This window comes from Homarus americanus, unplaced genomic scaffold, assembly GCF_018991925.1.
Source record: "Homarus americanus isolate GMGI-L3 unplaced genomic scaffold, GMGI_Hamer_2.0 scaffold34360, whole genome shotgun sequence".
NCBI classification, from domain to species: Eukaryota; Metazoa; Arthropoda; class Malacostraca; order Decapoda; family Nephropidae; genus Homarus; species Homarus americanus.
The window spans coordinates 594,672-621,926 of NW_024739403.1; the positions used below are offsets into that span (position 1 = coordinate 594,672).

General features: G+C 36.4%; 1 protein-coding gene across 1 annotated transcript in view; it reads left to right on the forward strand.

Moving 5' to 3' along the window:
• LOC121874680 overlaps positions 1–27,255 on the forward strand; it is a 102,890-nt gene that overhangs the window by 52,202 nt on the left and 23,433 nt on the right. Inside the window, exons 4-7 of the mRNA XM_042378923.1 lie at positions 10,960–11,613; positions 23,591–23,674; positions 24,655–24,773; positions 26,451–26,562. Of these exons, the coding sequence (XP_042234857.1) occupies positions 10,960–11,613; positions 23,591–23,674; positions 24,655–24,773; positions 26,451–26,562 (969 nt within the window). The remainder of the gene's footprint in view (positions 1–10,959; positions 11,614–23,590; positions 23,675–24,654; positions 24,774–26,450; positions 26,563–27,255) is intronic.

Sequence of the window (27,255 nt, forward strand, 5' to 3'; positions counted from 1 at the left end):
CTAGATATTATGTGTTAAAGGAATAGCCATCCTTCCTTCGGCATTTGCCTCCAGGTGTAATGTTAACCTACATCTATTGAGGATAAAATTTTTCACCTACAAATTGACAATAACACATTTGCTGTAATCAGACATATCTAAGTTGCCTCAACAATTGCAACCCCAGTTGCAATTTCAAATTCTGTGTCATTACTAAGGAATAACGAAGTCTCTGGTGCACTGCACTCTAAGATTAAGAGAAAACTGACGACTCAGGCGTCCTGAAGTGAGAGAAAATGGACTCCTATGATGGGGCACTCAAATAAAGAGACATGGCTACATGTTTTGTGGACTACCCACTGTACAGTATTGATCGTATAATTTTCATCACTGTAATAAACCTAGTCATGCCTACAGTATGTGTGTTTCTGATAATTACCATAACATTATATTTTTATATATTTAGCGGTTGTACAGACACAAGGCCTCACACATGCCACTCAGACTGACAGACTTGACAAGTTTTACCAACCATAAAGACAGTTGAAGCTTTAATCATCACTCACAATGGATCTTGAATATTCCAACTGTAATCAGACATATCTAAGTTGCCTCAACAATTGCAACCTTGGTTGCAATTTCAAATTCTGTGTCATTACTAAGGAATAACGAAGTCTCTGGTGCACTGCACTCTAATATTAAGACAAAACGGACGACTCAGGCGTCCTGAAGTGAGAGAAAACGGACTCCTTTGACGGGGCACTCAAATAGAGAGAGACATAGCTACATGTTTTGTGGACTACCCACTTTACAGTATCCTTTTCATCACTTTGTAATAAACCTAGCCATGCCTATGTGTGTTTATGATATTTACCATAACATTATATATATATATATTTAGTGGGTCTAAATGGTCGTAAAATGGGAAACTTGGGGTTGGGTGCCTGGAACCCCCATTAGAATAAATCCCATAGGTTTATGTAATTTCGGACAACGTCTATTTCGGTTAACATCACGTTTCCAAGAACGTATCTAGGACATTAACCGGCGCATGACTGTACTACAATTTTTATATCTTGAGCAAAATATATGAAGTTTATATTTAAATTATTGGCTGTCTTGCAAGGATTCCAGCAATGCAAATTATAATCTCCCAACTTTAGTCTGAGATATTATATAAAATAAACACCTTCAGGCATAAAGTTATCACCAATCTTTTGTCTGGGAACACAAGGAGGGAGGTAGCCAGCGAGCGTGGGAAGAGGGGGGGAGCAGGGGGCAAGTGGGAGGTGAGATGACAGAGTGTCTGGTGTTTGTTTATTTATTTGAGATATGATTTGACAGTTGCCGCTGAAGGCCTGCGTGTTTATTTATCATTCCTTAAGAGTGACTAAGCTCTTCTCATAATTTGCCACCCAAACGACCTGGGTGAATATAACTTACATTGCAGGGATTCTTGTAAGATAGTGATTTATTTGAATACCTGTATAAACAATCTGTATTTGGAATAGACATAACAATTTTAGTACATGTACAGTACAGGTTTGCACTTAGGTCCATTGTTAACCAAGGGACCACTGTATTGCAGTGTACTTGTACTTGTACAATATTGACTAAATTCACTAGATAACGTACACAACTAATGGTTAGTAAAACTTGTCAAGTAAGTGAGTGTCAAGTCTGTCAGTACGAGTGGCACGTGTGAGTGCTTGTGTCCCCATCATAGAAGTCCGTTTCCTCTCGCTCAGGATGCCTGAGTCCTCCGTTTTCTCTCTTAATCTTAGAGTGCACCAGAGACTTCGTTATTTCTTAGTAATGACACAGAATTTGAAACTGTAACCCCAATTGCAACTGGGGTTGCAATTGTTGGGGCAACTAGATATGTCTGATTACAGAAAATGTGTTATTGTCAATTTGTAGGTGAAAGATTTTATCCTCAATAGATGTAGGTTAACATTACACCTGGAGGCAAATGCTCTAGGAAGGATGGCTATTCCTTTAACACATAATATCTAGCCATAAGGAGGATCATCGTGCCTGCCAGGGGTCGTGGGAGTGGTGGTCCAGCAAGGCCACGGAAGTGTTTTTTTATTTTTATTTTTTTTTATTTTTATTTTTTTATTTATTTGGGGGCACGGACATATATGCAATCGGATGTTGTTTGGTTGGACGTTAACGGTGATGACTGTGTATATATATATATATATACAGTCGAACCTCGTTAATTCGGACTAATAGGGGAAGGTGTCCATTTTACTATTGTCCAATTAACCGATTTAGTTAATATTGCATTACCGATATCTCGCCTATATACTGCATAAGACGCCCCCAAATTTCCATTTAAAAAGTAGTTGAGCTCTATTCGCTGTATAAGACCAGTACAGTAACCCCAAATGTGACACTTACCCACTGACTCAGTAGTCCTCTACCAACCATCTTGGTTTTTTAAAATAAGGCCAATTCATTTCAAGTAATGTCATCAAATGTTACCCGCTGGTGTAGTGTAAACACTAGTGACGCCACTGAAGCGCCTGCTATTTACCGTAACTGGAACTAATGCTGGTGTTGAGTAAAATTTTTCCATTTACTTGAAATGGATTTACCCATTTATTTGTTTATTTATTTATTTATAATATACTGTAACATATTAAACAGCTACCATCCGATTCTAATTGTGGTGTTTCATTAGATGAGTGAAAAAGGTTATATATATATATATATATATATATATATATATATATATATATATATATATATATATATATATTATAATTGCAGTCATGGACTGAATATTCTATGCAAAAAATATAAATTTTAAATTAATTATTTCTAGTGTGGTCGACTTCCTACACAAATACAAGCTATAAATAGCCGTCTTATCTCAACCTCCTTCCTTCCCCCTCCATCCCTCTGTTCTCAGAGAGGTCTTCGTAAATAACTTTTGTTTGTTTTCAGTTGGTCCTCATATTACGCGGTTAATGTAACCCGGAGGGTCCCGCGGAAAGTGAGGAACGCGTAAAGTGAACAACATAACATATGGGATTAATTGAAATGGAGTCCAGGCCGATCCCCAAACTCCACTTTTTGACGACACACAACTATGTTGTAGTAAAAAATTTATCTTAACTTTATGATGGTATGAAAAAACAAGTAATATAGAAGAGGTTAGGTTAGGAAAGATAAAGGTTAACATAGGAAAAATAAAGGTTAGGTTAGAAAACTAAAAATTTTGTGTAACACTTACGGTAGTAGAAGAGATGGGTCGGCATACGGGGATGGAGGCTGGTTCCGAGGCAGAGGGCAGATTACTGGCCCTCAGGTGAATCACCATTACTAGGTGAATCATCATCACTGTCACTTACAGTTGTCAGGGCTTCCCTGACAAATCCCTCAAAGTCAACTTCACTGTCACTATCACTGGCTTGGGCTGGCTGTGGTGGGTTGCGGGTGAAGAAATCTGTTATGCTTTGCAGGTAAGGAAAGGTTTTTCTCTGGGGGTGGTGGTCCGGCGGAAGCCATTTTACGGAACAATGGATGCGCGTTTACACGGAGTGGCCTTGAGGGATGAAACTGCCGCGGCTAGGTCAAGCGTCGTCTTTCCTCCCTCCCTCCCTCCCCCGGGTGGACACGTCATAATACTTTAAGCCAATTACAGCTAGCAGCAGAGGAGGGTAGGGATGCATGGCCAATCACAGGTCTGATACGTCATATGACGTCAGTGATAACGCAACAAAGACACACACTGCGCAACCTTACCGCGCCGCTTGCCCAAGCGGAGGGAGGAGGAGGGAGAGGCAGGCAGGCGGGCGGGCGGGTGGCGCGTGGGGAAAATCTAAAAATAGCGTCGCGCCGGACACTCACAGAATGGGCGTCATTACCCGAAAAATGTAAAACAAAGTTAGGTTCTGGCAAAGCGTGATTTAGAGAAGAGCATCAATCGAAGACGTGAATCACACCCAAAGCCTGGGGAACCTGGGTGGTTCTCTCCCTGTGGCCATCAGCATATATATATATATATATATATATATATATATATATATATATATATATATATATATATATATATATATATATATATATATATATATATATATATATATATATATATATATATATATATATATATATATATAATATCCTCGTTAATCATGTTAACAACTGCTCTAGAAGGTTGCTCGTTAACCTAAAAACTCATAACCCAAAACCATTGTTTCAATGGGTTTTGGGTAATGGCTCCAGCTCACCAAAAATTGCCTAAATTCAACAAAAAGGTAGAAAAGTAATTTTTACTTTGGAGGTGTGTATGTAGAAGGCTCCTGGATGATGATGATGGGAATTAGAATGGGGGTGGAGAAGGAGAAGAGAAGGCATTGGGGGTGGAAGAGAAGTCACCCCAGATGGTGCCATTTCACCCATGAAATTTTAGTTCTTGGTGTGCACCAAGATTATTTTCTTTAAAACACTGCACTGCATTATATATTGTCAATATGTAAATAACGCAAATGACCAAAAATTTGCTTGCAAAACAGAAAAAAGGCATTTAGTTGAAGAGAGTCTCAAGCAAGATGTTACCTCCACTGAAAGATACAAAGACTGACGCCTGTATGGTGTGTTGAGAGGCTGGATGGGTACCATAAAACTCAATTTCATTACCTTTCAATTATGTTCAATAATTGTTAAAAATGAGTAAAAATTTAATATTAAACTTTAAAATTATTGAATAGTATAAACTTCTTTGATATTTGATAAAAATGGTATGAATTTAAGCCCCAGAACCAATTTCTGTATTGGCGATTAGCATTGGCAGCTGGTGGACCGCCAAATGCAAGCCAAATCATGTTCAGGTTGGCTCAGAAGAAACTCTTAATCGAGGGATTGTCATAACCGGTTAAGTAATCTTGCGGAAGGCAACTTCATAATCAAATTGACCGAGACGCTGTTAACCGAGGGACCACGTATATATATATATATATATATATATATATATACATACATACATACATACATACACAGTATTAATTTCTAACGCGTTTCTACTTACGCCATGATTACACGCGGTGCCCCGCCAGAGCTGAACTTTCACTTAACACGGATTTTTTCCACATATACGCCGGGAGTGTCCGCTCGAGACGCTTATTTTTAGATTTGGCTCAATTCGCCAATTCTGACTGACTGCCTGTTTTAGCTCATAAAATTCATACAAATTACCCGGCCAGAATATATAATTTACATTGCTGAATTTTATAATTTGAGGATCATTTTGAAGAAACATCATATATTTTGCATTAGACATACAAATTTTAGATAAAATGTTTTCTCTAGTGTAAATATGTTATCTTTTGTGCAAAATATATGACATTTATATTCAAAAATATTTCTGGTCTACATGAATCCAGCAATGTCAATTATATTATCCTAACTATAGCTTGAGTGTATTATTTATTAAAATTTAGTGGTTTTCCCACATCTCCTTGGGACGGGTTGGTGGGGGTGGGGGGAGGAGGAATCAATTCCACCCACCATCTGTTACCCCGTGAATAATTATTTTTTTTATTAACTGAAGATATTTGTTTTAGTCATAAAATTCATACAAATTACCCGGTCAGAATATAATTTACATTGCTGGAATTTTATATTCTGATGATCATTTTGAATATAAACATCATATATTTTGTATTGGACATACAAATTTTAGATAAATTTTAAATCTGAGAAAGTATGTTATCTTTAGCAAAAATATATGATATTTATATTCAAAATATTCCTGGTCTTAAGGCGAATCCAGCAATGTCAATTATATTATCCTTAACTTTAATTCGAGTGTATTATTTAATACAAAAATGTTAAAATTTATTTTTTTCACCCCAATACTCCTGAAGGGACGATTGGTGGGGGAGGTTGGGACCGACCGCGCGGTTGGAAGAGAGGAAGGCAAGGTGGGGTACTTTGATTGACAGATAGTGTCCTGGAAGATTATTATTTTTTTTTATTAACTAAAGATATTTGTTTTAGCTCATAAATTCATACAAATTATCTGTCAGAATATATAATTCTTACATTTGCTGAATTCTTATAATTTGATAAGATTTATTTTGAATATAAACATCATATATTTTGCATTGCATATACAAATTTTAGATACAATTTTTAATCTGAGTAAGTATGTTATTCAGCAAAATATATGACATTTGAGACCAAAATTATTCCTGGTCTTACATGAATCCAGCAATGTCAATTGTATTATCCTAACTTTTAGTTTGAGGTATTATTTATTAAAATTTAGTGGTTTTCTCAAAAATTTCTCAGAGAGGAAGAGCCGGTAGTGTGAGAGGGAGAGCTATCCATTATTTGAATGGACATTAACTGGCGTACTGTATTTTCATTTTCTTAAGTATTAATTGTGTATGTACATATCATAAAATTAAGATGTTATTTTACAAACATAAAGTTATGTGTCTTCAAAAAAGTGGAGTTTGGGGGTCAGTTTCTATTGGAATTAATCCCATATGCTCGGTTGTTCACTTAATCGCTGGTTCACTTTCAGGGCCCTCTTAGTTCTAACGACGTTAAGTGAGTAAACTTTAATATATATATATATATATATATATATATATATATATATATATATATATATATATATATATATATATATATATATATATATATATATATATATATATATATATATATATATATATATATATATATATATATATATATATATATATATATATATATATATATATATATATATATATATATATATACACTGTATAATGGTACAGTGTTGGTTAAAGGCTTAAGAAAAAATATGCATTATTAATTTTATGATGAATTATGTAGTCAACAAATTTTTTTTGTGCCCCAGGGGCCCTGGGGTATGATGAAGATGAGCAAATACCTCAGCCATTCATTGGTATTCTTACTGCAAGCGGTACATAATTATGATGACATATAAACAAATGTTATGTTAGGCTGTAACTCACAATGTAGAGTGTTGAGATGGTTGAAGATGAGAGGCCCAGAAGGAGGTTGGAGGGTGTGAAGGGGGTTTGTTTATGTATAATTATAATCACCTGACTCAGCCATAGCTGACCAGCCAAGGGGCAAGGCTATAGGTGTGGGCATGTCAGTATAGCTACCCAATCTTAGAGTCAGCACCTACCCTGGCTTCTCTCTAGACTTTCAACACGTTTGACTGTAACCGCCAATCAGACGGTTAGAGGGTGAATAATACTTCTCACGTTGTACACGAATTATAATGTTCGTGTACGACGTGAGAAGTATTATTCACCCTCTAACCGTCTGATTGGCAGTTAGAGGTATACTGTACCTAAGTTTTATAAACATTTCATCCTGTGTTCCAGAAAGTGGCGTGATATTTTTTGTTGTTGACTGTCTAGAGGATTTATATTTCTGTCTAAGTTATAGGGATTCTGTGTTACAGTATTAGGGATTTCACATAGCAATCCTTAAAATACTCTAGGGATTTCATGTAATCAATGTCAGCTAATATAACCTTACCATTAACCATGTTTTTTGACCATGTGAGTTACACATTCATTTATGTGCTGTTAGGGAATTTGTGGAACAGGATAATCTAAAAATCAGTTATTTCATGAAACTCTTAAATTTTTGGGGGGAGATTTTATGTAATAGCTGACTACCACGGTGATTAAATAACATAGCTTCCCTGCTAGTGTGTAGAGGATTTGTATTTGAAGTCCAGAAGCTAAAATAAAAATAACACACACACACACACACACACACACACACACACACACACACACACACTGTTTATACTGTATAACTCTTAAGGATAGTTTAATGTGTGTGTGCATGTTTGTGTGACTATGTTCATATATACTGTATAGTTCATGAATGGGTGCATGTCTGTGTTAATGTTCATTTACACATGCATTTTAACATTTATTCTCTACTGTTGAAGCTTTCATATAATAACCTTGTCATTCTAATTTGTATTCAGGAATACAGTCTTCACATAATTTGTATTCACCAGAGGTCTACTTTCACTCTGTCCCTGCCTTCTATAGTATTGTCAGTCTAGCTTCTGAATATTGTACAGTACTGTACAGCAAGTTGGCACACAAGCTTGACCAGATACTTTTGCTCTTAAAACATGGATTGCCTGTCCAAGATTCATAGTAGGAGATTATCTCTGGTAACCCTTGTGTGTTTTAATAGTACACATTTCTTTATCTGTCCTATAATTACTGTATTTAAAAGGATTAATAAGTGATCATTATAATATAGATTCTTCGTGTTGTTATTTGTTGAACTAAATTCACTTTTTATTAAGAGAAGTGTATAATTGTAATAAGAGTGTACAAAGCTGAAAATTATTTTGAATTTGAGTGATATAAAGTGAAAGACAGGATTTGTTATTTCAGTTCCTCAGATGAATTATTGAATCTCAAATGCTTGATATGGATTAAATGCTCAAGGGATGATACCACTGGTAATACTTTTTTTGTTCTGTAATAATATTGTTATAGTATTAAGGAGTGATGATTACAATGGTGATAATGGGTGCTGCTGTTGACATCTAAAAAGTACTTAAGGTGATAACAGTAATTGTAATAATGGTGTTCTTATTATGGACGATGGTGGTACAGTAGTGGAAACACTGGTTTTTTTGCTGATGGAGGTAATTATTAAAGGTGGTGGTAGCATGAATGGTAACTTTAAGTTGCTTCAATAATGGTGGTTGTGCGAGGATATGAGGTAAAGTTAGGAGTGATAAAAGAGGATATAATGGATTGATGTTTGAAGCAGACACATGTACAGTATAGAAAATTCTAAGTTTATATTCAGTATTGCATGTATGTTTATGAAATTCTTTTGTAACTCATTTTGATAAATAATTATGTGCATAGAGGATTTAAACCAGTTTTGCATTGTGCTGTATGTGGCTATTGTTATGCTCCATTTGTGAAATTTTTCAGTTCATGAATTGGGCGCCTAACCTAACCTAACCTAGGTTACGAGCCCATTTAACAAACTAAATAAAATTACCTAACCGAATCTAACCTAACTCAGGTTAGGTTAGATTGAGTTATACTACTAGGTTAAGGTATGTGATACATATGTGTTGTAAGTGAATAACTATTCAGAATTTTCAAACATACAGTGAACCCTCACTTTACGCGGTTAATGTAACCCACAGGGTACCGCGGAAAGTGAGAAACGCGTAAAGTGAATAACATAACATATGGGATTAAATGAAATAGAGACCGGCTGACCCCCAAACTCCACTTTTTCCGACACAATACCTATGTTCTAGTAAAAATAACATCTTAATTTTATGATGGTACATGCACACAATTTATACTTAAGAGAAATAGAGAAATACAGTCGCCAATTTAATGTCCATTCAAATAATGGACTCAACTCCCTCCCCCTCTTCTCACACTACACTTGCTGGCTCTTCCCTCTCTGAGAAATTTTGGGAGGAAAACCACTAGTAATAAATAATACCTCAAACTAAAGTTAGGATAATATAATTGACATTGCTGGATTCCTTGTAAGACCAGGAATATTTTGAATATAAATGTCATATATTTTGCACAAAAGATAACATATTTATTCAGAGTAAACATTACATCTAAAATTTGTATGTCAATGCAAAATCTATGATGTTTATATTCAAAATGATCATCAAATTGTAAGAATGCAAGCAATGTAAATTATATTCTGGCCGGGTAATTTGTATGAATTTTATGAGCTGAAACAAATATCTTCAGTTAATAAAAAAAAAAATATTCTTCACACCTTGCTAGATGGTCAGACGGTCCCTCCCTCCCCCCACCCCCCCAACCCTCCGTCATAGATAAATGTGTGGGAAAACCAGACTATTTATCTTTATAGTAATAAATAATACGTCAGACTAAAGTCAGGATAATATAATTGACATAGCTGGATTCCTTGTAAGACCAGGAATATTTGGAATATAAATGTCATATATTTTGCACAAAAGATAACATATTTACTCAGAGTAAATCATTATATCTAAAATTTGTATGTCTAATGCAAAATCTATGATGTTTATATTCAAAATGATCATCAAATTGTAAGAATTCCAGTAATGTAAATTATATTCTGGCCGGGTAATTTGTATGAATTTTATGAGCTAAATTAAAAAATTATATTTCACCAGCGTAAAGGGGTACACGCACCGCGGAATGTGAGCATCCTGGGTTCTGGCAGGGCACCGTGGAAACGCGGAATGTGGGACCGCGTAAAGTGAGGGTTGACTGTATTTCACCCTTTGGCTACCAGAGCCAAAGGGATATTGTCATGACCCATATCGTCAGTGTGACTGTCTGTGACTTTGTTTTTCTCCTTTATTCTACCTTTCAAAGAGATGATAGGGGTACTGCTAATTTGTATAAGGTCTTGCCACTTTTGGAGCTGAGGGGTCATGAATTATTTAGGCGAACTTATGTTGTTTATACTCTTTGTAGACAGAAACAAAAGTGCTTAGGGAAGATTTTCTCTAGCCATCCTGTTAGAGTGGAAACAACTTATTTTATAAATTAGGAAGATATTTTTATAATTTTGCTTATATTCCTTGTAAATTTCATGAGCAAATGAATAGTAATTGGTATATAGTACATTTATTCTTTACCATAGTACAAGTATACAGTAATGTATCTGTCAACCAAAATGTTTGGGACCAAGAGGGTTCGTAATATGGATAATTACGGTATGTAAAATGGATACTACTATCATAAACATGTGTCCAAGGAAAGCATATAATATACCGCAGTACTATATGTAGAATGTTCAAATCTTTCAAAGAATAGATTATTTCATGAAGTAGAAAATTTCTGATTGACAGGTACTCTACTGTACTTGTAGAGCTTGACTATGTTTTGATTAGGTCAGATGATTTTATTGTACAATTACAGTAGATATGACTTTACAATGGGATTTTTTTTTATTATTTGTGGGATACAGACAAATGAAGGGTTGTCAGAATGCAGTCCTAAATCACCACTCAAGTCTCCATCCGTACGCCAGCCAGTGTCTGAGGTAAACGGTAGTGTTGCCCTTGCACCCCTCATTGCCACAAGCAGTAGAACTGACAAAGTGTGCACCCAGTCTCCTAAGCTTGCCCGGCAGCCAGCATTTAGAGAGACTATTAATGAAAATAGAAAATCATGCACGGATTCCCTTAATATTTTTGCATACCAACGTGATAGAGTTACTAATTACAAAACTGACGTTGAATGTATCACACATTCACCCAGTGTGTCTAGTCCAAAGGATGTGCCTTCTAGTCAATCCATTACTAATATTCTAGAGAATGGATTTTGTGCTTCTTATCCCTTAAGAACTAAACATAAAACACCTAGTGCTAGTAGTAAAGCTTCAAGTTCCAATAGTGAATCTTCAGATGTTGGGAGTTCTAAAAGTGGTAATAGTAGATGGAGGTCACATGAGTGTAAAGATGAAAGGAGAATAAGAAAGAAGAGTGGGCAGAGAAGTAGCAACGTTCCCAAGAGCAACAGTGGTCCTGCAGAGTTAAAACATGCAAGTACAGCTCCAGACAGCTTTATGAATGAAGAAGATCACCCGTTTTATAGTGCCTCATGCCTTCAGTCAGATCGGGTAGGTGTTAAATATAGCTCATAAGGTAATTTCTTTACATATTGGTTTTGAAATTGTGATTTAATAGATTTTCAGAATTTTATTGTGTAGTATTCATGTGTGGGTGTGTGTGCTCAGTAAGGAAAAGAGATGGGTATAAGAGCATCAGTTGAAAATTGGTAAGGGTGAAAGAAAAGAGGACTATATGGGTACCCTTTGGGTGTGACAGTTGCATTAGTGCTACTTCAGCAACATTACCTTTAGGTGTGACAGTCTCAGTAATGCTGTAGCTGTCAACAATCAATTTTCTAAGAATAACAACTTGCCGATATTATTGAATACTGCATATAATAATTTATGATTGACTTTATAATAAACATGCTTCTAAATTAGTTTTGGCCCATTTGAAACAATAAAGGTGGGGCAAGTGCAGTACAGTATTGGCATTTTTATCACTTTCTGCATTTTCATGATAAAAACCCTCAATAGTTTTCCACAAGATAATGTGATTTCCAAGAAATTTTAATGCCAGAAATAGAAATCTCATGCTTTTTAGATACAAGTTAAGTAATAAAATAAATTTCAAACTACAGTATACTGAATAATTTGATTTTTTTTTTGCATTGCAAAGTTGCAACTTTAGAAAATGCCCAGGACATTTTATGACTCGCCCAAAGAGTTAAAAGAGTAACTGGCCTGAGTAAGGAATGTGGGAGTGGCCAGTGTCAAGGCTCCAGTAGTCAAGTTAATTTCAGTGATGTGGTACTTTTGCCAACACCAGGGTCCCTTCCTGAGACTTGTGTAAAAGTGGTGTGTTTGGAGATGTGATATGTCAAAAGTCAAAATTAATTTGTAATTACAGTACTGTACAGTGGTCCCTCAGTCAACTAAGACAATTTGTTCCACAGAGTCGTTCATTAACCGAATCCATTGTTTCAATGGGATATTGGGTAATTGGTTCCAGCTCACAGAAAAGTACATACAAAGTAAAAAAAAAAATGCAGTAAAGTACACTTACTTTGAGGTGTGTATGTAGAAGGTTCCTGGTTGATGATGATGATGGGAATTAGAAGTGGGGGTGGAGGAGAAGGGAAAAGAGAAGGAAATGGGGATGGAGGAGAAATCACCTTTCAGGGGACCCATGCTTGATGCAGTAATTTCACCAATAAAATTTTAAGTTCACTAGGTGCAATACAAGATTATTCTGCAGTATTTAAATCAACATTGCACTGGGCTATATATTATGAATATGTTAACTAAATTTCAGAACGACAAATAATTTTAATTTAAAAATGCAAAAATATTTAAGACGCCAACAAAATCAATGTTCACTCCACTGTAAACAAAACCAAACTGACGCCCGGTGGGTGAGTCAACCGGCTGATGGGCACACAATAAAAATAGTTCCCTGTATTGCATATATTATCAATATGTTAACTAAATTTTAAAATGGCTAATAATTGTAATTGTAAAATAAAAAATGTAAAAATATTAAAGAGCACAACTTTCTTGATATTTACTCCACTGGAAACGAATGCAAGCATAGAACAGATTACTGAATTGGCAGACTAGCCCATCAGTTGATCAGCTGATGCTCACAACAAAACGTGTTTGTCGTAAGGATTTCGTTAATCTTAGTTTAGTTCGTTAAGCGAATTGAAGATCCTTATGGGAGGTAATTCGTTAACCGAAATTTAGTTAATCGAACCGTTCGTTAATCGAGGGACTACTGTATACATTACTGTAATTAAGAGAGCAAAAAAGTTATCCTGAATTTGTTTTACTGTTTTCTTTGGAATTATATATTAATAATTAAAAATTAGGTATGTACTGGTTGTAAATTAAGTTAATAAATTGCAAAGCAAGAATACAAACTGTTGATTATATGAGATACAGACACATTCCACCTCCCCAAACACTCCACCTTTCCACATGCTCCACATCTCTATACATTCCTTCCTGCACATTCCCTTTCTCCACACACACACACACACACACACACTTCACACATCCAAAACTCCTGATGCTCCTCTCCATGCACTCCACCTTTCCACATACTCCATCTTTATACATACTCCACCTCTCCATACATTTCAACCCCACACATTACCTTTCTCCATGCACTCCACCTCACCAAACATTCCACCTTCCCACACTCCTTATCCTCTCAAACATTCCGTCTCGCTATGTATTTCACCTCCCCACCCACTCCATCTCCTCAAGTATGCCATCCCATCCCCATATATACATGCCACCTCCCTACATATTACATCTACCTAGTACCTCCACACAGAGACTTACACAGAAACTGGCATCCATCTTGAGAGGTTATATTTCTAGGTCATATTTCATTTCATTTTCTGTATTATTTATATTTTGTTGCATTAATTCACTGTTGACATGGATAAGAAAATGTAGGAGACATACAGTAGAAAAGAGCTGTAAAGTTCATGTTATTTTCATGGCCGAGTACAGTTATTCTTCTCCCCTTGCCCTCACCCTGACAGGATAATCAGTTCCCATCACAATGTAAGGCAGATCATTGGTTCCCATACAATCATCCGAGGTGGCAGGTATTATATAAGTGTATGCAGTACAGAATTTTATAGATTAAGCACACCTTGGGCAAGTCAACATACAGTAAATGGAGTTTGACTAGTTTCTGACCCCTAACCTGTGTGATTGGTGAATAAATATGTTTATTCAGTTAAATGCTGTTATCCAGAAAATTAATCTCAGAATCAATCAATTCTTCCCAAATGTTACTCTGAGACCAACAGGACATTGGTAACCTCAATTTACCCAAAGAATTCAGTTTTAAGAGTTCTACCACTGTGCAACTAATAATTCTCTGTGATTGTCAAATTGAACCCATCAGAAGGACTATGACAACTCTGGTTATAGATACTTGTACTGTATTCTTGAGGCATGCCTTGATCTGCTGAGTAAGGTTCACCAGCTAAAGGGATTTCATCTGATTATCTAGTTTACAAAAAGCCACTCTTTGTTTTTTTGATAAGGTGTACCCGGTAGGTGAATGAGCCAGCCAAGTTTTGTTTGATCTGAGGATTCACAGTCACTGAGAGGAAGCCTTCTCAACTTGGTTCCTTGGACATACTGTAAATGTGGTAGTTGGTGTTAAGGTACTTAGAGCAGAGGTAATTCCCTTGTAACTCTCGTTTCTTTTGTGGCAGCATCTCCCCAAAAATGGTAATGATAAAACAAGAATTGGACAAGGAAAGAATTTTTTTTTTTTTTTTTACAGATCATCCTGAGCGGATTCTCCTTTTTAGGGGGGAAATGGCATATGAAGACAACACATTTTCTGCATATGATTCAGAAAATGATATGAGGTGCACTCTGTTGACAGTTTTTTGCAGTTCTGCAGAATTTTAGGTCTTAGTTTCTTTGAGATTATGAATCATTTTACGCCCGTATTATTAAACAACATCTTTCCTTGAAGAGGGTCGTCGTGTTTCAACCCGAGTTTTAAACTAAATGAGTCCTGAGGGACACCGCAGTACAGAACTTAACAGGGTGGTGTGGCAGTAAAATTAACTAATTCCAATAAAATTAATCTATAATATTGGAATTAGTTAATCCTACCGCCACACCACCCCATTAAGTACAGTACTGCGGTGTCCCTCAGGACTCATTTAGTTTAAAACTTGGGTTGAAACATGACGACCCTCTTCAAGGGAAGATGTTTAATAATATGGGCGTTAGCCTCTTCCAAAATTATATACCGGGTATGCATGTACAGTATTAGAGTGGTGTGCGGTTATTTAGTATCAGTTATAGTTGTACTGTATTCAGTTATTTATAAGGAATTTCAGGTTTAGAGGCCTGCTTTTCTTCAAGCACTCACAACCATTAGGTGAGCCTCTGCTTCATGCTATGAGAAGGGAAGAAGGATTTATTTTGTCTGATTCTTCCATGTTGGGGGTTATTCTTAGACTGAGTCTGAAGTTCTTCCCTGAGAATCAAAGCTTAGAAACGGTTCAATGACACCCCCTCATTCTCTTCTTCCACTTCAAGCTGTTCGTCAATGTTTAGGGAAGATGGCTCACTTTCAGCAGGATGCACTTAAATGAATCTTTAATTTAGTTTTGGGTCTCCAGGAACAAATCATTTGTAATAAGTATTAAGGCAGTCAAGCATATGCAACTCAACATTTTCCTTAGGTGCTTGGTATCACCTTTGGCCTTACTTTATCCCTCACATCAATCCAGAATAGAAGGGAATGAGTTGGCAAGATCCTTTGCCCTTGCCCTCCCTATTTCTTACCTGCTTTGAGTAATTAGAGTTACCCATGGTGTGATGCTTTATAAATAAGCACAGATCAGGTAATTCCTCTCATTGTCTCCCTCTTTCCTTTGGGAGACTCAAGTGAATTGAAAACTGAAAGGGATTGAACCTTGATCATGGGGTTATGGTAAAATTGTGATGATTGAAAAGTATTCCAAGTTGTACTGTACAGTGGTAGGACCCCTAAGACTTTATCCTTTGGGTAAACTAGGCTACCAATTTATGCCCTTTGGTCCTAAGGGTAAAAAAAAAATGGGATAAACTGATTCAGAGGCTAACCTTCTAGATTCATTAGCTGACTACACATGTTTACTGAATACTGTAACAGTTATACACATTATGGGTCCAGATCTTGGGTTTTCAATCCTTGTGAACTGTAAATGGAGTCACCTGTGCTGAGCTGTAGATTCAGGCTCAATCCCAATTTATTGTATATTGAGGGTGAATATTGTATGAGTTATTGTAAATTGACTATTTTAACATTGTATCTGCACATGTATGTGTGCACATGTGTAATCTGTTAAGAGTGTGGTCTACAGTAGTTTGCTAAACACTGGGTGCACCTATCCTTAACACCACCTATGCATCTTTCCTTCCTTTCGTTTACCATGTAAAGTGGTTTATGTTACTTTTGCAGCCATATTATTAATATTTTCACTCTTGTATTGTAAATAGAAAGGCAGCTTTTCATGATGAGAGAATTCCATTTCCATTTGCCGGGTTTTTGTAATTAGTACTGTATTTTGAATTTGAGAATGTGAGAGTCTTTCACTCAATAATTCAGAATCTACCTCACCGCAGTGTAGGTGCTGTCATAATTAGTGTGAACTTAATGTGTTGTGTAATGTTTGGATGAAGATGGAATGAAGGAAATGAGAGTGTTTCAAATATCTGAGAATGTAATGTATGTGTCAGCAAATGGAATTGTAAGTGAAAAACTGAATCAGAGTCGAAGAGAGAAAGAAAGTATAAGGTGTTTTGAGCAATGTTAGAGAGAGGGAATTGTGGATGTACAGGAGAATTGTTGAGCTAACATATTGTGGCTATGCAGCACAGATTCCAGTTACAATAATTATATTGGAAGCAACAGAAGCAATATACAGGCAGCCCCCTAGTTACGAATGAATTATGTTCCTGGACCCTGTTTGTAAGTCAGTCTGTTCATAAGTCAGAACAGTGTTAATTCCATAGGTTAGGTTAAAACACAACCCTGCTTATACAAAACAACAATAATATCCCCTATATAACAAATAATGTCAATACTTTACCTGTAAATACTGTAAATAAAGTGATGTTAAGCAGCAAAGTAAAGTAAAAAAAAAAAATATTTTTATTACCTTGACCGTTGATAAGTACCTGTACCAGCAAATGCTTGATATTGGAACAGATTTTTGTGATGAATATATTAGGATCCCGTTTGTAAGTCGAACATTCATAACTCAAGGACTGCCTGTACAGAGGTACTGTACCCTGATTAAATGCTTGGGTTGCATTCCTGAGAAGCAAGTGCAAATCAGAACAGTTGTAAATAGGTTACAGTAATTATGTTATGATTTTAATGGAGATTCAGGTCAGACAGCACCTTTATTCATCTACAGTATAAGTGGTACTGTATATGATGGCTTCACTGAAATACAGAAAATAATATGAGGTGTTGCATGGAGTAACTAGCACAAGCACCATTCTCATTTTTTGTCAGGAAATGCATTCAAAGTTTGCAGCATTCAGAAATTGATAACACGGAAAGTATTCTAGTTAGAATGTTGCAGTTTGTTTTAAATTGAAGCTGAATGTTTGTAAATTATGCAAATATTTTTTTGCAACGATACTGTTAACCTCACCTAACCTAACCCAACCCAACTAATAATAATGTTTCCTTAATGTTGTGTAATAAAAGCTCAGGTAAATGTTTTTGTTTTCCAATCTTGATTATCATAACAAAAATACACCCTAAATTGGTTTTCCACTGTGGGAGGCTTCACTGTCACAAGGCTTTGGGACACCAACTCCTGAGGTGGCTTCTGAGAATAAAACATTATTGAAGAGAAGCCTCCAATTAATGTAGAGGGCTCAGGCTGGGCCTCAGCATAGTCACTATCACTTGACATTGTTGTGTAGTGACAATACACAACCGCAAACGGCGATAATAATGAAGAAAAGCACGCTCCCTTAGCACTAGATGCACCTCCTCCACACTCAAGTCTCAAGACAAGGACTGAAAAAAGTGCGCCACCAGCCCTGCCAGGCATGCAGTTCTGCTTGCTGATAGGCTGCCTCCACCACAAAACTCCTTTCTTACCCCAAACCCACAAACCCACTTAGAGCCTTATGACATAAGGCTGTATGTTTCACACAAAGAATTTGGCGGATGTGCTACATTCACCACGCAAAAATGGTCAAAAAGTCGCTTCGATGGGATATGGACCAGAGTCAGGTTTTTGTCTATGGACTTTTAACCATATGGGCAGTGGTGTTTTTGCATTTCATCCATCACCTCATGAAAATAGGGTGTTTTAAGAACGGTTTGCAGTCATAAACATGATTGTGGCCTGGGTGACGCTTGTGCTAGTTTCTCCACCCAACGCCTCATATTACCATGCAGCTTAAAAAAAATAGACATTGATGTGTGTTGTCTGTTTTTTGCCAAGGATTTTTGAACTGCTTGACAAGTTTGAGCCCCTCCCCCCCCCTCATTATTTTTTTAGGAAAAAAATACTTGAGATCATATTTTTGGGTGAAAAGAATGCAGTGAATAGAAATCACAGAAATAAGATGTGGAAATAAAATAAGTTTTTGGACAGAGCACTAATCAGGATTAGTTGAAGTGGTATGGACATATTGAAAGAGTGGGAAGTGAAAGATTAGTCAAATTAGTGTACAAATCTGTTGTGGTTAATAGGAAGGAGAGGACCAAGGATATGGATGGACTAGGCATAGAGCATAGTAAAAATGATATGGATGGAGAAACAGGAAGCAGCAGCAGTGTGTGTGTGGATAGAATAGCTTTGTGTCAAGTGGTTATGTGAATGGATGAAGTGCTGATAGGAAATGTTGGGTTGTGTGAAGCAGTAGGAATAAACCAGATCTCACGAAGAGAGAACCTGTGTTTCCTCTTGGTTTCAGATACCCTGCAGGAGATAGCTTCTAATAGTGAAAAATATACTGTATAACACGTTTCAGAATATAGCAGCATGGCTTAATTCCCAAGTTTCCTTCATGCATTCTTGTGCCTCAAAATTGTACAGTCATTGTTACCTCTACCCTGCTTAGTCACTTACTTGCACCTTCTGTTCCAGTACCTACTACATTGAGGTATAAAGGTGTTTGCATGCACTTATGCATGCACAACAAGAGACAAAGGTAGAGAACCTGCCCCTGGCTTTCCCATAGGTGCAGAGCTCCAGCAGGGTTACTAAGGGCTTATTCATCCCAAAACAGTATAGTACAGTACTTTGGCATACTATACTATACAGTGGTGCAGGAGTAATGATTTTCCATGGCTGCTTATGGTACAGTACTACATTTAATCTTTCTTGGTTTACACTTATTTTTCAAGCTGTGTAGGGGAAAACAGGGTGCAGGGATGACTAATATGAGAATACTTCCTATTTCGAGCTTTTGTGAACCATATTGCACTTCTGCACTTGGACAAATTCACACGTACCCATGCATGAGACACAAAATGCTTAAAATAAACCTGCTGGACAACTATACTTACAGAACCAGAGTACTGAGCAGCTTATTGAAAACACATCCAATACAGCATTCTTACTTATATTCTTGTATAGATTATTATGGGGATGAGAACACTACTTTTATAACCTGATGCAAATCTTCGACAACTCTTATGTATAGCCAGACATGTTTAAGGGGTGAAAACCCAAGGCTACAGAACCCCAATTTATTGACTGGAACTAAGCAAAAAGGTATTAGAGAAATAGTCTGTCCTTCCTAAACATACAGTGATCCCTCGGTTAACGAGCGCCTCGGTTAACGAGATTTCGGTTAACGAATTACCTTCCATAAGATTCTTAACTTCGGTTAACGAGCATTCCCTCGATTAACGAATTCCTTACAAGCGCCCCTCAACATGTTTTTGCTTGCACACTATCTGTTATATTAGTCCGCCAATACAGTAATCGGTTTTAGGGCTTAAATTCCTTACTATGTATTTCAGTAAATATCAAGAAGTTTGTACTATTCAATAATTTTAAAAGTCTTGTATTAAAATTTTTAGTAATTTTAACAATTATTTAACATAATTTAAGTACAGGGAAACTAGTTTTTAGCACGCCAAACAGCCTATCAACACACCATACAGGCGTCAATCTCTGTGTCTTTTCAGTGGGGGTAACATCTTGCTTGAGACTCTCTTCAACTAAATGCTTTTTTCTGTGTTTCCAGTCAAATTATTGGTCATTTTGAAATTTATTTTACATATTGACAATATATAATGCAGTGCAGTGTTGATTTAAAGAAAATAATCTTGAATTACACCAAGAGAACTAAAATTTCATGGGTGAAATGGCACCATGGGGTGACTTCTCTTCCATCCCAATGCCTTCTCTTCTCCCTTCTCCTCCACCCCCATTCTAATTCCCATCATCATCATCAAGGAGCCTTCTATATACACACCTCAAAGTAAGTGTACTTTACTTCCTTTTTTGTTTCACTTTAGGCAATTTTCGGTGAGCTGGAACCAATTACCCAAAAACCCATTGAAACAATGGTTTCGTTAACGAATTTTTCGGCTAACGAGCAACCTTCTAGAATGAATTGTGCTCGTTAACCGAGGGACCACTGTACTGGATTCTTAAATACTTGGTAAGATTGTTCCAACTAAAGGAGATATGCTGCCATGCACATCATGTGTGCTTCACAACCTTCATTTGTTGCTCACTTACAAAGCCAGATGACAGGAATAACACCACACATTCCAATCACCTTAGCACTTGATCAGGTGCTGGCATGTTTCCACCATTTCTGCTGGCAGCTAAATTGTTTCTACAGTACTGTACTATCATATCTGAGGACTTTTATTGCAATTCAGTCCTAGTTGCTAATACTGCATGAATTTTCACACAAAATATAGAGTATATGTTTTACCGAAGGAAAATTGTCACATTTAATATAAATTAATTTACACAAAAGAAATGCAAATTGAACTTATAAATACAGTACTTTGGTGATTGTGGTGGGGATTGGTCAAGGCAACCATGGTGGATGGGTGCAGTAGAATCTGGTTGACCTCCAGTAACCCCATTACATTATTTCCCTTATTTAATATAAATATAAAATTGAAGAAATAATTAAAAGATCTGCAGTCAATGGCAATTGCTTTCTCAAGGATGCACATGATAAACCATGGTAAAAAATCTTATATCACCTAAAAATAACAGATTGAAACATTACCACATAGGTTAAGTTTACAGTTACTTGAGAAACGTGAGCTGTAGGTGTTCAGTGTGACTTGAACTGATGTCCTGAGTGAAGTTGGGAAGGGTGAGGGCAGGCTAGTGTTATCCTTACTTGTCACAAATGATCATGGATAGGTGATCAAGACACACACAGGACACTCACCACCACACACTAGACACTCACCACCACACACTAGACACTCCCCACCACACACTAGACACTCACCACCACACACAGACACTCACCACCACACACTAGACACTCCCCACCACACACTAGACACTCACCACCACACACAGGACACTCACCACCACACACTAGACACTCCCCACCACACACAGGACACTCACCACCACACACTAGACACTCCCCACCACACACTAGACACTCACCACCACACACTAGACACTCACCACCACACAAGTGATGATATGTGCTGTACGTATGTAGTTATGGCATTTTGTATTAATTTTAACAGAGCTATTAACTCTTTTTTGATTTATAAGAAAATGTAACAAATCTTACTGTACTGCATTATGTTTCGTTTTCATTATCAACAACAACATTAACAAATTAATCTGTAACTTGAGTTAACAAACACTATAAGCAGGTGTAAGTTGCCCCTTAAGGTGGCACCTAAGGACTAGGGATGCAACACGAACTTGTGCTAATTTTCTAAGTACAGTACAGTAGTTCCAATTAACAGTTGGGTAAAAACCTGAAAACTTGTCCAGCTACACTTGAGTTGTCTGATTTAGGCTCTACCATGAAATGGATTTGAGGATCAGTTTTCCGTTTATTTACCGTACATTTTTTTCTCCCAATAACAGTAGAGCAATCCACGCATCTAATTATTGATGTAATCCACCAGCTGTTATGGATACATATATTGGTCTACACATGTCAACATTGTTCTTTTCAAGTTGTCCACTTTCCATTACTTTTTAACTCGCCTGTACTGTACTCTTAGTTTCCTTCTTTAAAATTTATTAACATTCAACAATTCTTTTGAGAAATAAATCACCTTTTAATTCACATACAGGGTACAGCACCACTGTTCTCAAACCATAAGAAAGCATCATCAATAAATAATTACTTGGTCACTTAGAGCTGCACATTATTCCCAAACATTTAAAGCAGCATCGTGTGTGCAGAGTTCATATCCTTGTTTCTTTTATCTGAACGTAAGTCATCACCTAAGCTCATAATTTACCATGTTGTACTAAACAATTTACAGTTTTTTATAAACTTAGACAATAATATTTATGCTCCATTTCACCTCAAAGTTTATTTTTTTAGAAACAAAGTTGGATAGGACGTCCCTGTAGTCATAAAATTTCTTCAACAAAGTTTTATTACTGTAAGTATGCTGATTGGACTGTACTTGAGATAACTACACATCGCTATACAATATATTGTCTAGACATGTGACTCACTAAGACAGTTTATTTACTTCTGTTTTTAAACCTTCTGTCAGCTTGCATAATTCTTTTCTTTAGAATTTTTCTCAGTGACTGTCATTTTACTTTCTTCCATACAACATATACAATATACTTAATATAGTCACTGTTTTGAGAAGAGAGAGATTAATTTGGTTCAAACTTATAAAATTGGTTCATCAGGTAGAAGCATAGAGCCTTTTCAGTATCTAGGTAAATCCATGGTCTCATGACCTGCTTTCATGACATCAAAGAAATTTTTCCATAATTAGTAACTTAGGAATAAATATTGTACCAAGACATAATGAATTCAAGTGCAGGATATATTTACTAGCAAGAAATTAATTTGTGACCAACTTTCATAATCATTGTAATCTAACATAAGATGAATAAAAAAAAAATATATATATATATAATTTACAATTGCAAAGACCACAGTAGTAAAGAGGACTTAGTTGATTGTCTATAATTTTAAGGTACATATAGCTCTTTTATGCTTAAACTTCACAATACTTGTGGCAGGTGAGTAATGCAGTCACAATGCATATCTAGTTCTTGCCCGCTTTAATTTTAGGTCATGGTTATAACTGCATTAATTAGTATCAGATGTAGTAGTGAAGAAGGCCATAGTAATGGTTTTGGTGAAGAACACAAGACATTCCTTCTGAATAAAACATCCAGAGAAACAGATATCAGGTACCTTCTCAAGTCAGTACTGTATTTACAAAATTTAAGTGTTTGAACTTTTTGTTAATATTTGTTAGTTGAACATGACTTTATAATAAAATGAAAATATATTGGTTTATTTTAATAAAATTAATTTTGTATGACAGGTAGAAGGGTTAACGGGTCGTTCAACATCATGGTATGGATACAAGAAAATGACTGATGGTTCTGAAGGAAATGAAGAACAGGAGGTATGTGAAAGCTAATTTTTTTTACATGAAATTACTGTACAAGATAATTGGTATTGAACATGTTACTTTTCTGTAAACAGTGGGTTGCCCATCCAGAAAAAAAAAAAAAAAAAATATATATATATATATTTCATTGCTCAGTATAAGGTACATGCTATCCTCTCACTGTCACATTTCTTCCTTTTATTCATGTATTTCTCCTTTCTCCATCCCTCATACTTTTACTCGGTTCCTCCTCTCGTGTATCAACCCACATACTCCATCAGTGTCCCCCTACTCTCTTTATACTTGGTTACCTCTTAATTTACAGTATCCCTCCACTCCAGGGGTGGATCCAGGAATATCAAAGAAGTTGTGGGTGGGGGAATGTGGCAATTGAGGCCATTTTGAAGCCATGAGCACTTGATATTAGGAGATATTCTGAAGTCAATAGTAATTACTTTTTACTATACAGTACAAGAATGCTTGAGTACAGTACAGTACTACATTAAAAAAGTATTGGAATTTTCTGGTGAAAAGGGAGGGACGGGGGGGGGGATCCGGACCTCCAAGACCCCCTTGGATCCACCCTTGCACTCCTTCCTCACTTATACACTCAACCGTACTCACTTGCTGTACCCCAGCATTCTCCACTTAACCTCCTGCACCTTTCTGCCAAACAGTTTGTTTTTTCTCACTCTCTTCAATATAGTGTGTGCTTCTTGATTGATGTTCTCATATACAGTACGTACTTACTTTCACTTGGAACACTGAAACACTCTTTTGTTACCTTTATTTTCATTTCATTTTTTAAGTTTACTAAACACACCCCATACCCTCCCTTACACACACACACACACACGAATATCCTAGAAAAAAGCAGATTTAAATTCTCTCCTGGGTAATTTTTGCAATTTTTGTTGAGTCACAAATATTGTCACAAATATTTCTGGTTCACTGAAATTCATCAGTCTAGTGATAATGTCTTCTTGGGTTTCTAGAGTCAAAATCTCCCAGATTCGCCACTTCAGACATGCCGGTCAGCCTCCTTAGATGAACTGAACAACATTGGTCTTTCTTATGGATTGCCATTAATATCACCAGTGGATGCTAAGAAAAAGTGAGTTTGTTGTATCTGTCATTAGCCCAGTGTGTATAATGTGATGTCAGTTTACAGCAACCCATGGATATGTGAACCCCTGACCCTAAGGTTTTCCCAGTGAACATTTTGGTGGTTTTTGCTTTATGGTCAATTTTTATCCAAGTGATGTGGGTTGCTCTATGCTAAGTTTTGATTGAACTTTTGTTTAGTTCATATGAAGGAATCTTTGTCTTTGACCTTAATCCTACATAGCTTACTTAATTTAGGGGTTGTTTGCTTTTGGTGTCATGAGGTTTGGGTGACTGGAGTCCTCTCTCTCATGGGGATTTTGGCAAGGCACCAAACCTTTCTGTTTGACATAGGGAATGTGGCAATTTGGTGGTAATTGATATTCAGTTTATTTTCTGTTTAGGGACAATTGTACATACCTTAATGATTTGGAATGATTTACCTTATGGTGGGAATTAATTTTCTAGTAAACAGGAAGATATTTTGACGACTCCTGAACATGATTCTGCTGGGTTTGGTTTCCAGTGGAGACAGTGGAGACAACCGTTAGGTCTATGTTATTTGGTGTGATTGAGTAAGGTCTTTTGGTTCCTGTGGATCTAAGTTTTCATTTTAGAGATGATTTGCCTCACTGACCGTGTGAGGAAATTATAGAAAGCTTGCCTGTATTCTTCATATACAATAGTTATAGGTTGTTTCCATGGTTAGTGATTCTGAGACAGTTTCAGTCTTTTAAAATTAGAGTCATACCTTGGGAAATGACTGATAAATGATAGGATTTACCTTTCTCAGATGTTGTTTCCAAGAGTGAAATAACATCTGAGAAAGGTAAATCCTATCATCGATAGAGTGAAGGCAATTGGTCTCTTAACTTTTCTGATCCTGCTTTTGAGAAAGTTATGGTAATTTTCTGCTTAGTTAAGTGCTTGGGAGATAATTATTGATACTCAAGTGTTTCATCTCCTTTTAGGCCTTCCTGACATTTTTCACCCTTTAACTGCTATCTTCATCTAAGACTGATTTACCCAAATCGTGCCATCATCGTCTTCAGACGATTGGCATTTGGCGTCATGCTTTTAAAGCTGTGCTCCAAAAATCATACAAAGCATGGAAAGTTGATCACCATCTTTGAAAGATTTTGAATTATTATTTATACCTCGGCATCCTCTTCCCCTCCTCGTAATCTCAATGGCCCCTCACCCACACCTTTGGCGCCACAGCCTGGCTCACTGTCTATGAAAGGGCTTACCACCCACTTTGCACTACAAAAACCCACTGCTGCACAACCACATCTTTTGTCACCAGAACAACCTTTTGCATCACAACAACCATCGCTCAGCAGTTGACAGTTAAACTGCATCTCATTTCATAGACTCGTAAGTCGCCACCAATGATGAGTATAAAGTTTGATATGGTTTTCATGGATTCTAAATATTATACCCTCGATTTCCCAAATGCAGCAGTTATTGGGTTAATGAGGTATTTTTTGGAGGCATGCATCTTCAATGATTATCAGTTTCATATTATGTAATTTGTTATTATTTTATTGTTATCTCAGAATAATAAGTTTATTTATTTATTTATTCATTCATTTATTTAACTAGTAAATACCAAATGTATTTTCTTATACTGTACTGTAAGCCATGAATTTTCACAAAAAATTTATATTTACATAATTTTTCGCAGGAACTATCTTTTTGGAGGGATGAGTAGCCTGCTTGGGGCATCAGAGTTAGACCGCTACTTCCCAACCCGCACAATTAACATCTTTATTGCTACTTGGAACATGAATGGCAAGGTGGGCACAACCATAGACTCGTGAAATTTTTAACCATGCACTGCTGATAAACGCCTATTGTTGACTTAATAGTTGACAAGTCTGAATCTGTATATTTTTAGTCTTACTGATATTTTTTCTAATTACTGTTATGATTTTGGGTGTTTCTCTTTCAACTCATAAAAAGATGTTACTGTCATAATATTTATGTCTGGATGTTAGATATAATTTGGGTAATGTTATACTGACAGTTTATGTAAAGAACTGTCAATCACAAAGCCTTTAATCTTTCTTGATATTCAAGGTGCCTTTTTCTTGAATTATTGTAATTATCGTGCACTGTACTGTACTTTAAACAGGGAAGTTGTCATTTCTATTTGTGTGGTCTCCATATTGGATTGTATTTGTATTAGTCCAGTTGTGGATGTATGGGGAATTTATAGCGTTGAACAATATTTTTATGTTCTGTATTTAAGGGTGTGGTGCATGACTCCTAGAGATTGGTTGAATGGTTCCCTGGTGTTCCTACAAGTGTTTCTTTCAGTAAATGGTCTATTGCAATGCTCAGGTCCTTTTCATTAGTATTTACGGATACCAGGAAGATATTAACAGAGCAGTTGAGCTTAGGGTTATTGTAGCCTGGATGGAGAGTTATGCATTTCGTTGTACAAGTACCTGTACTGTATTAAATAATATTGTTTAGTCATTGGCCCA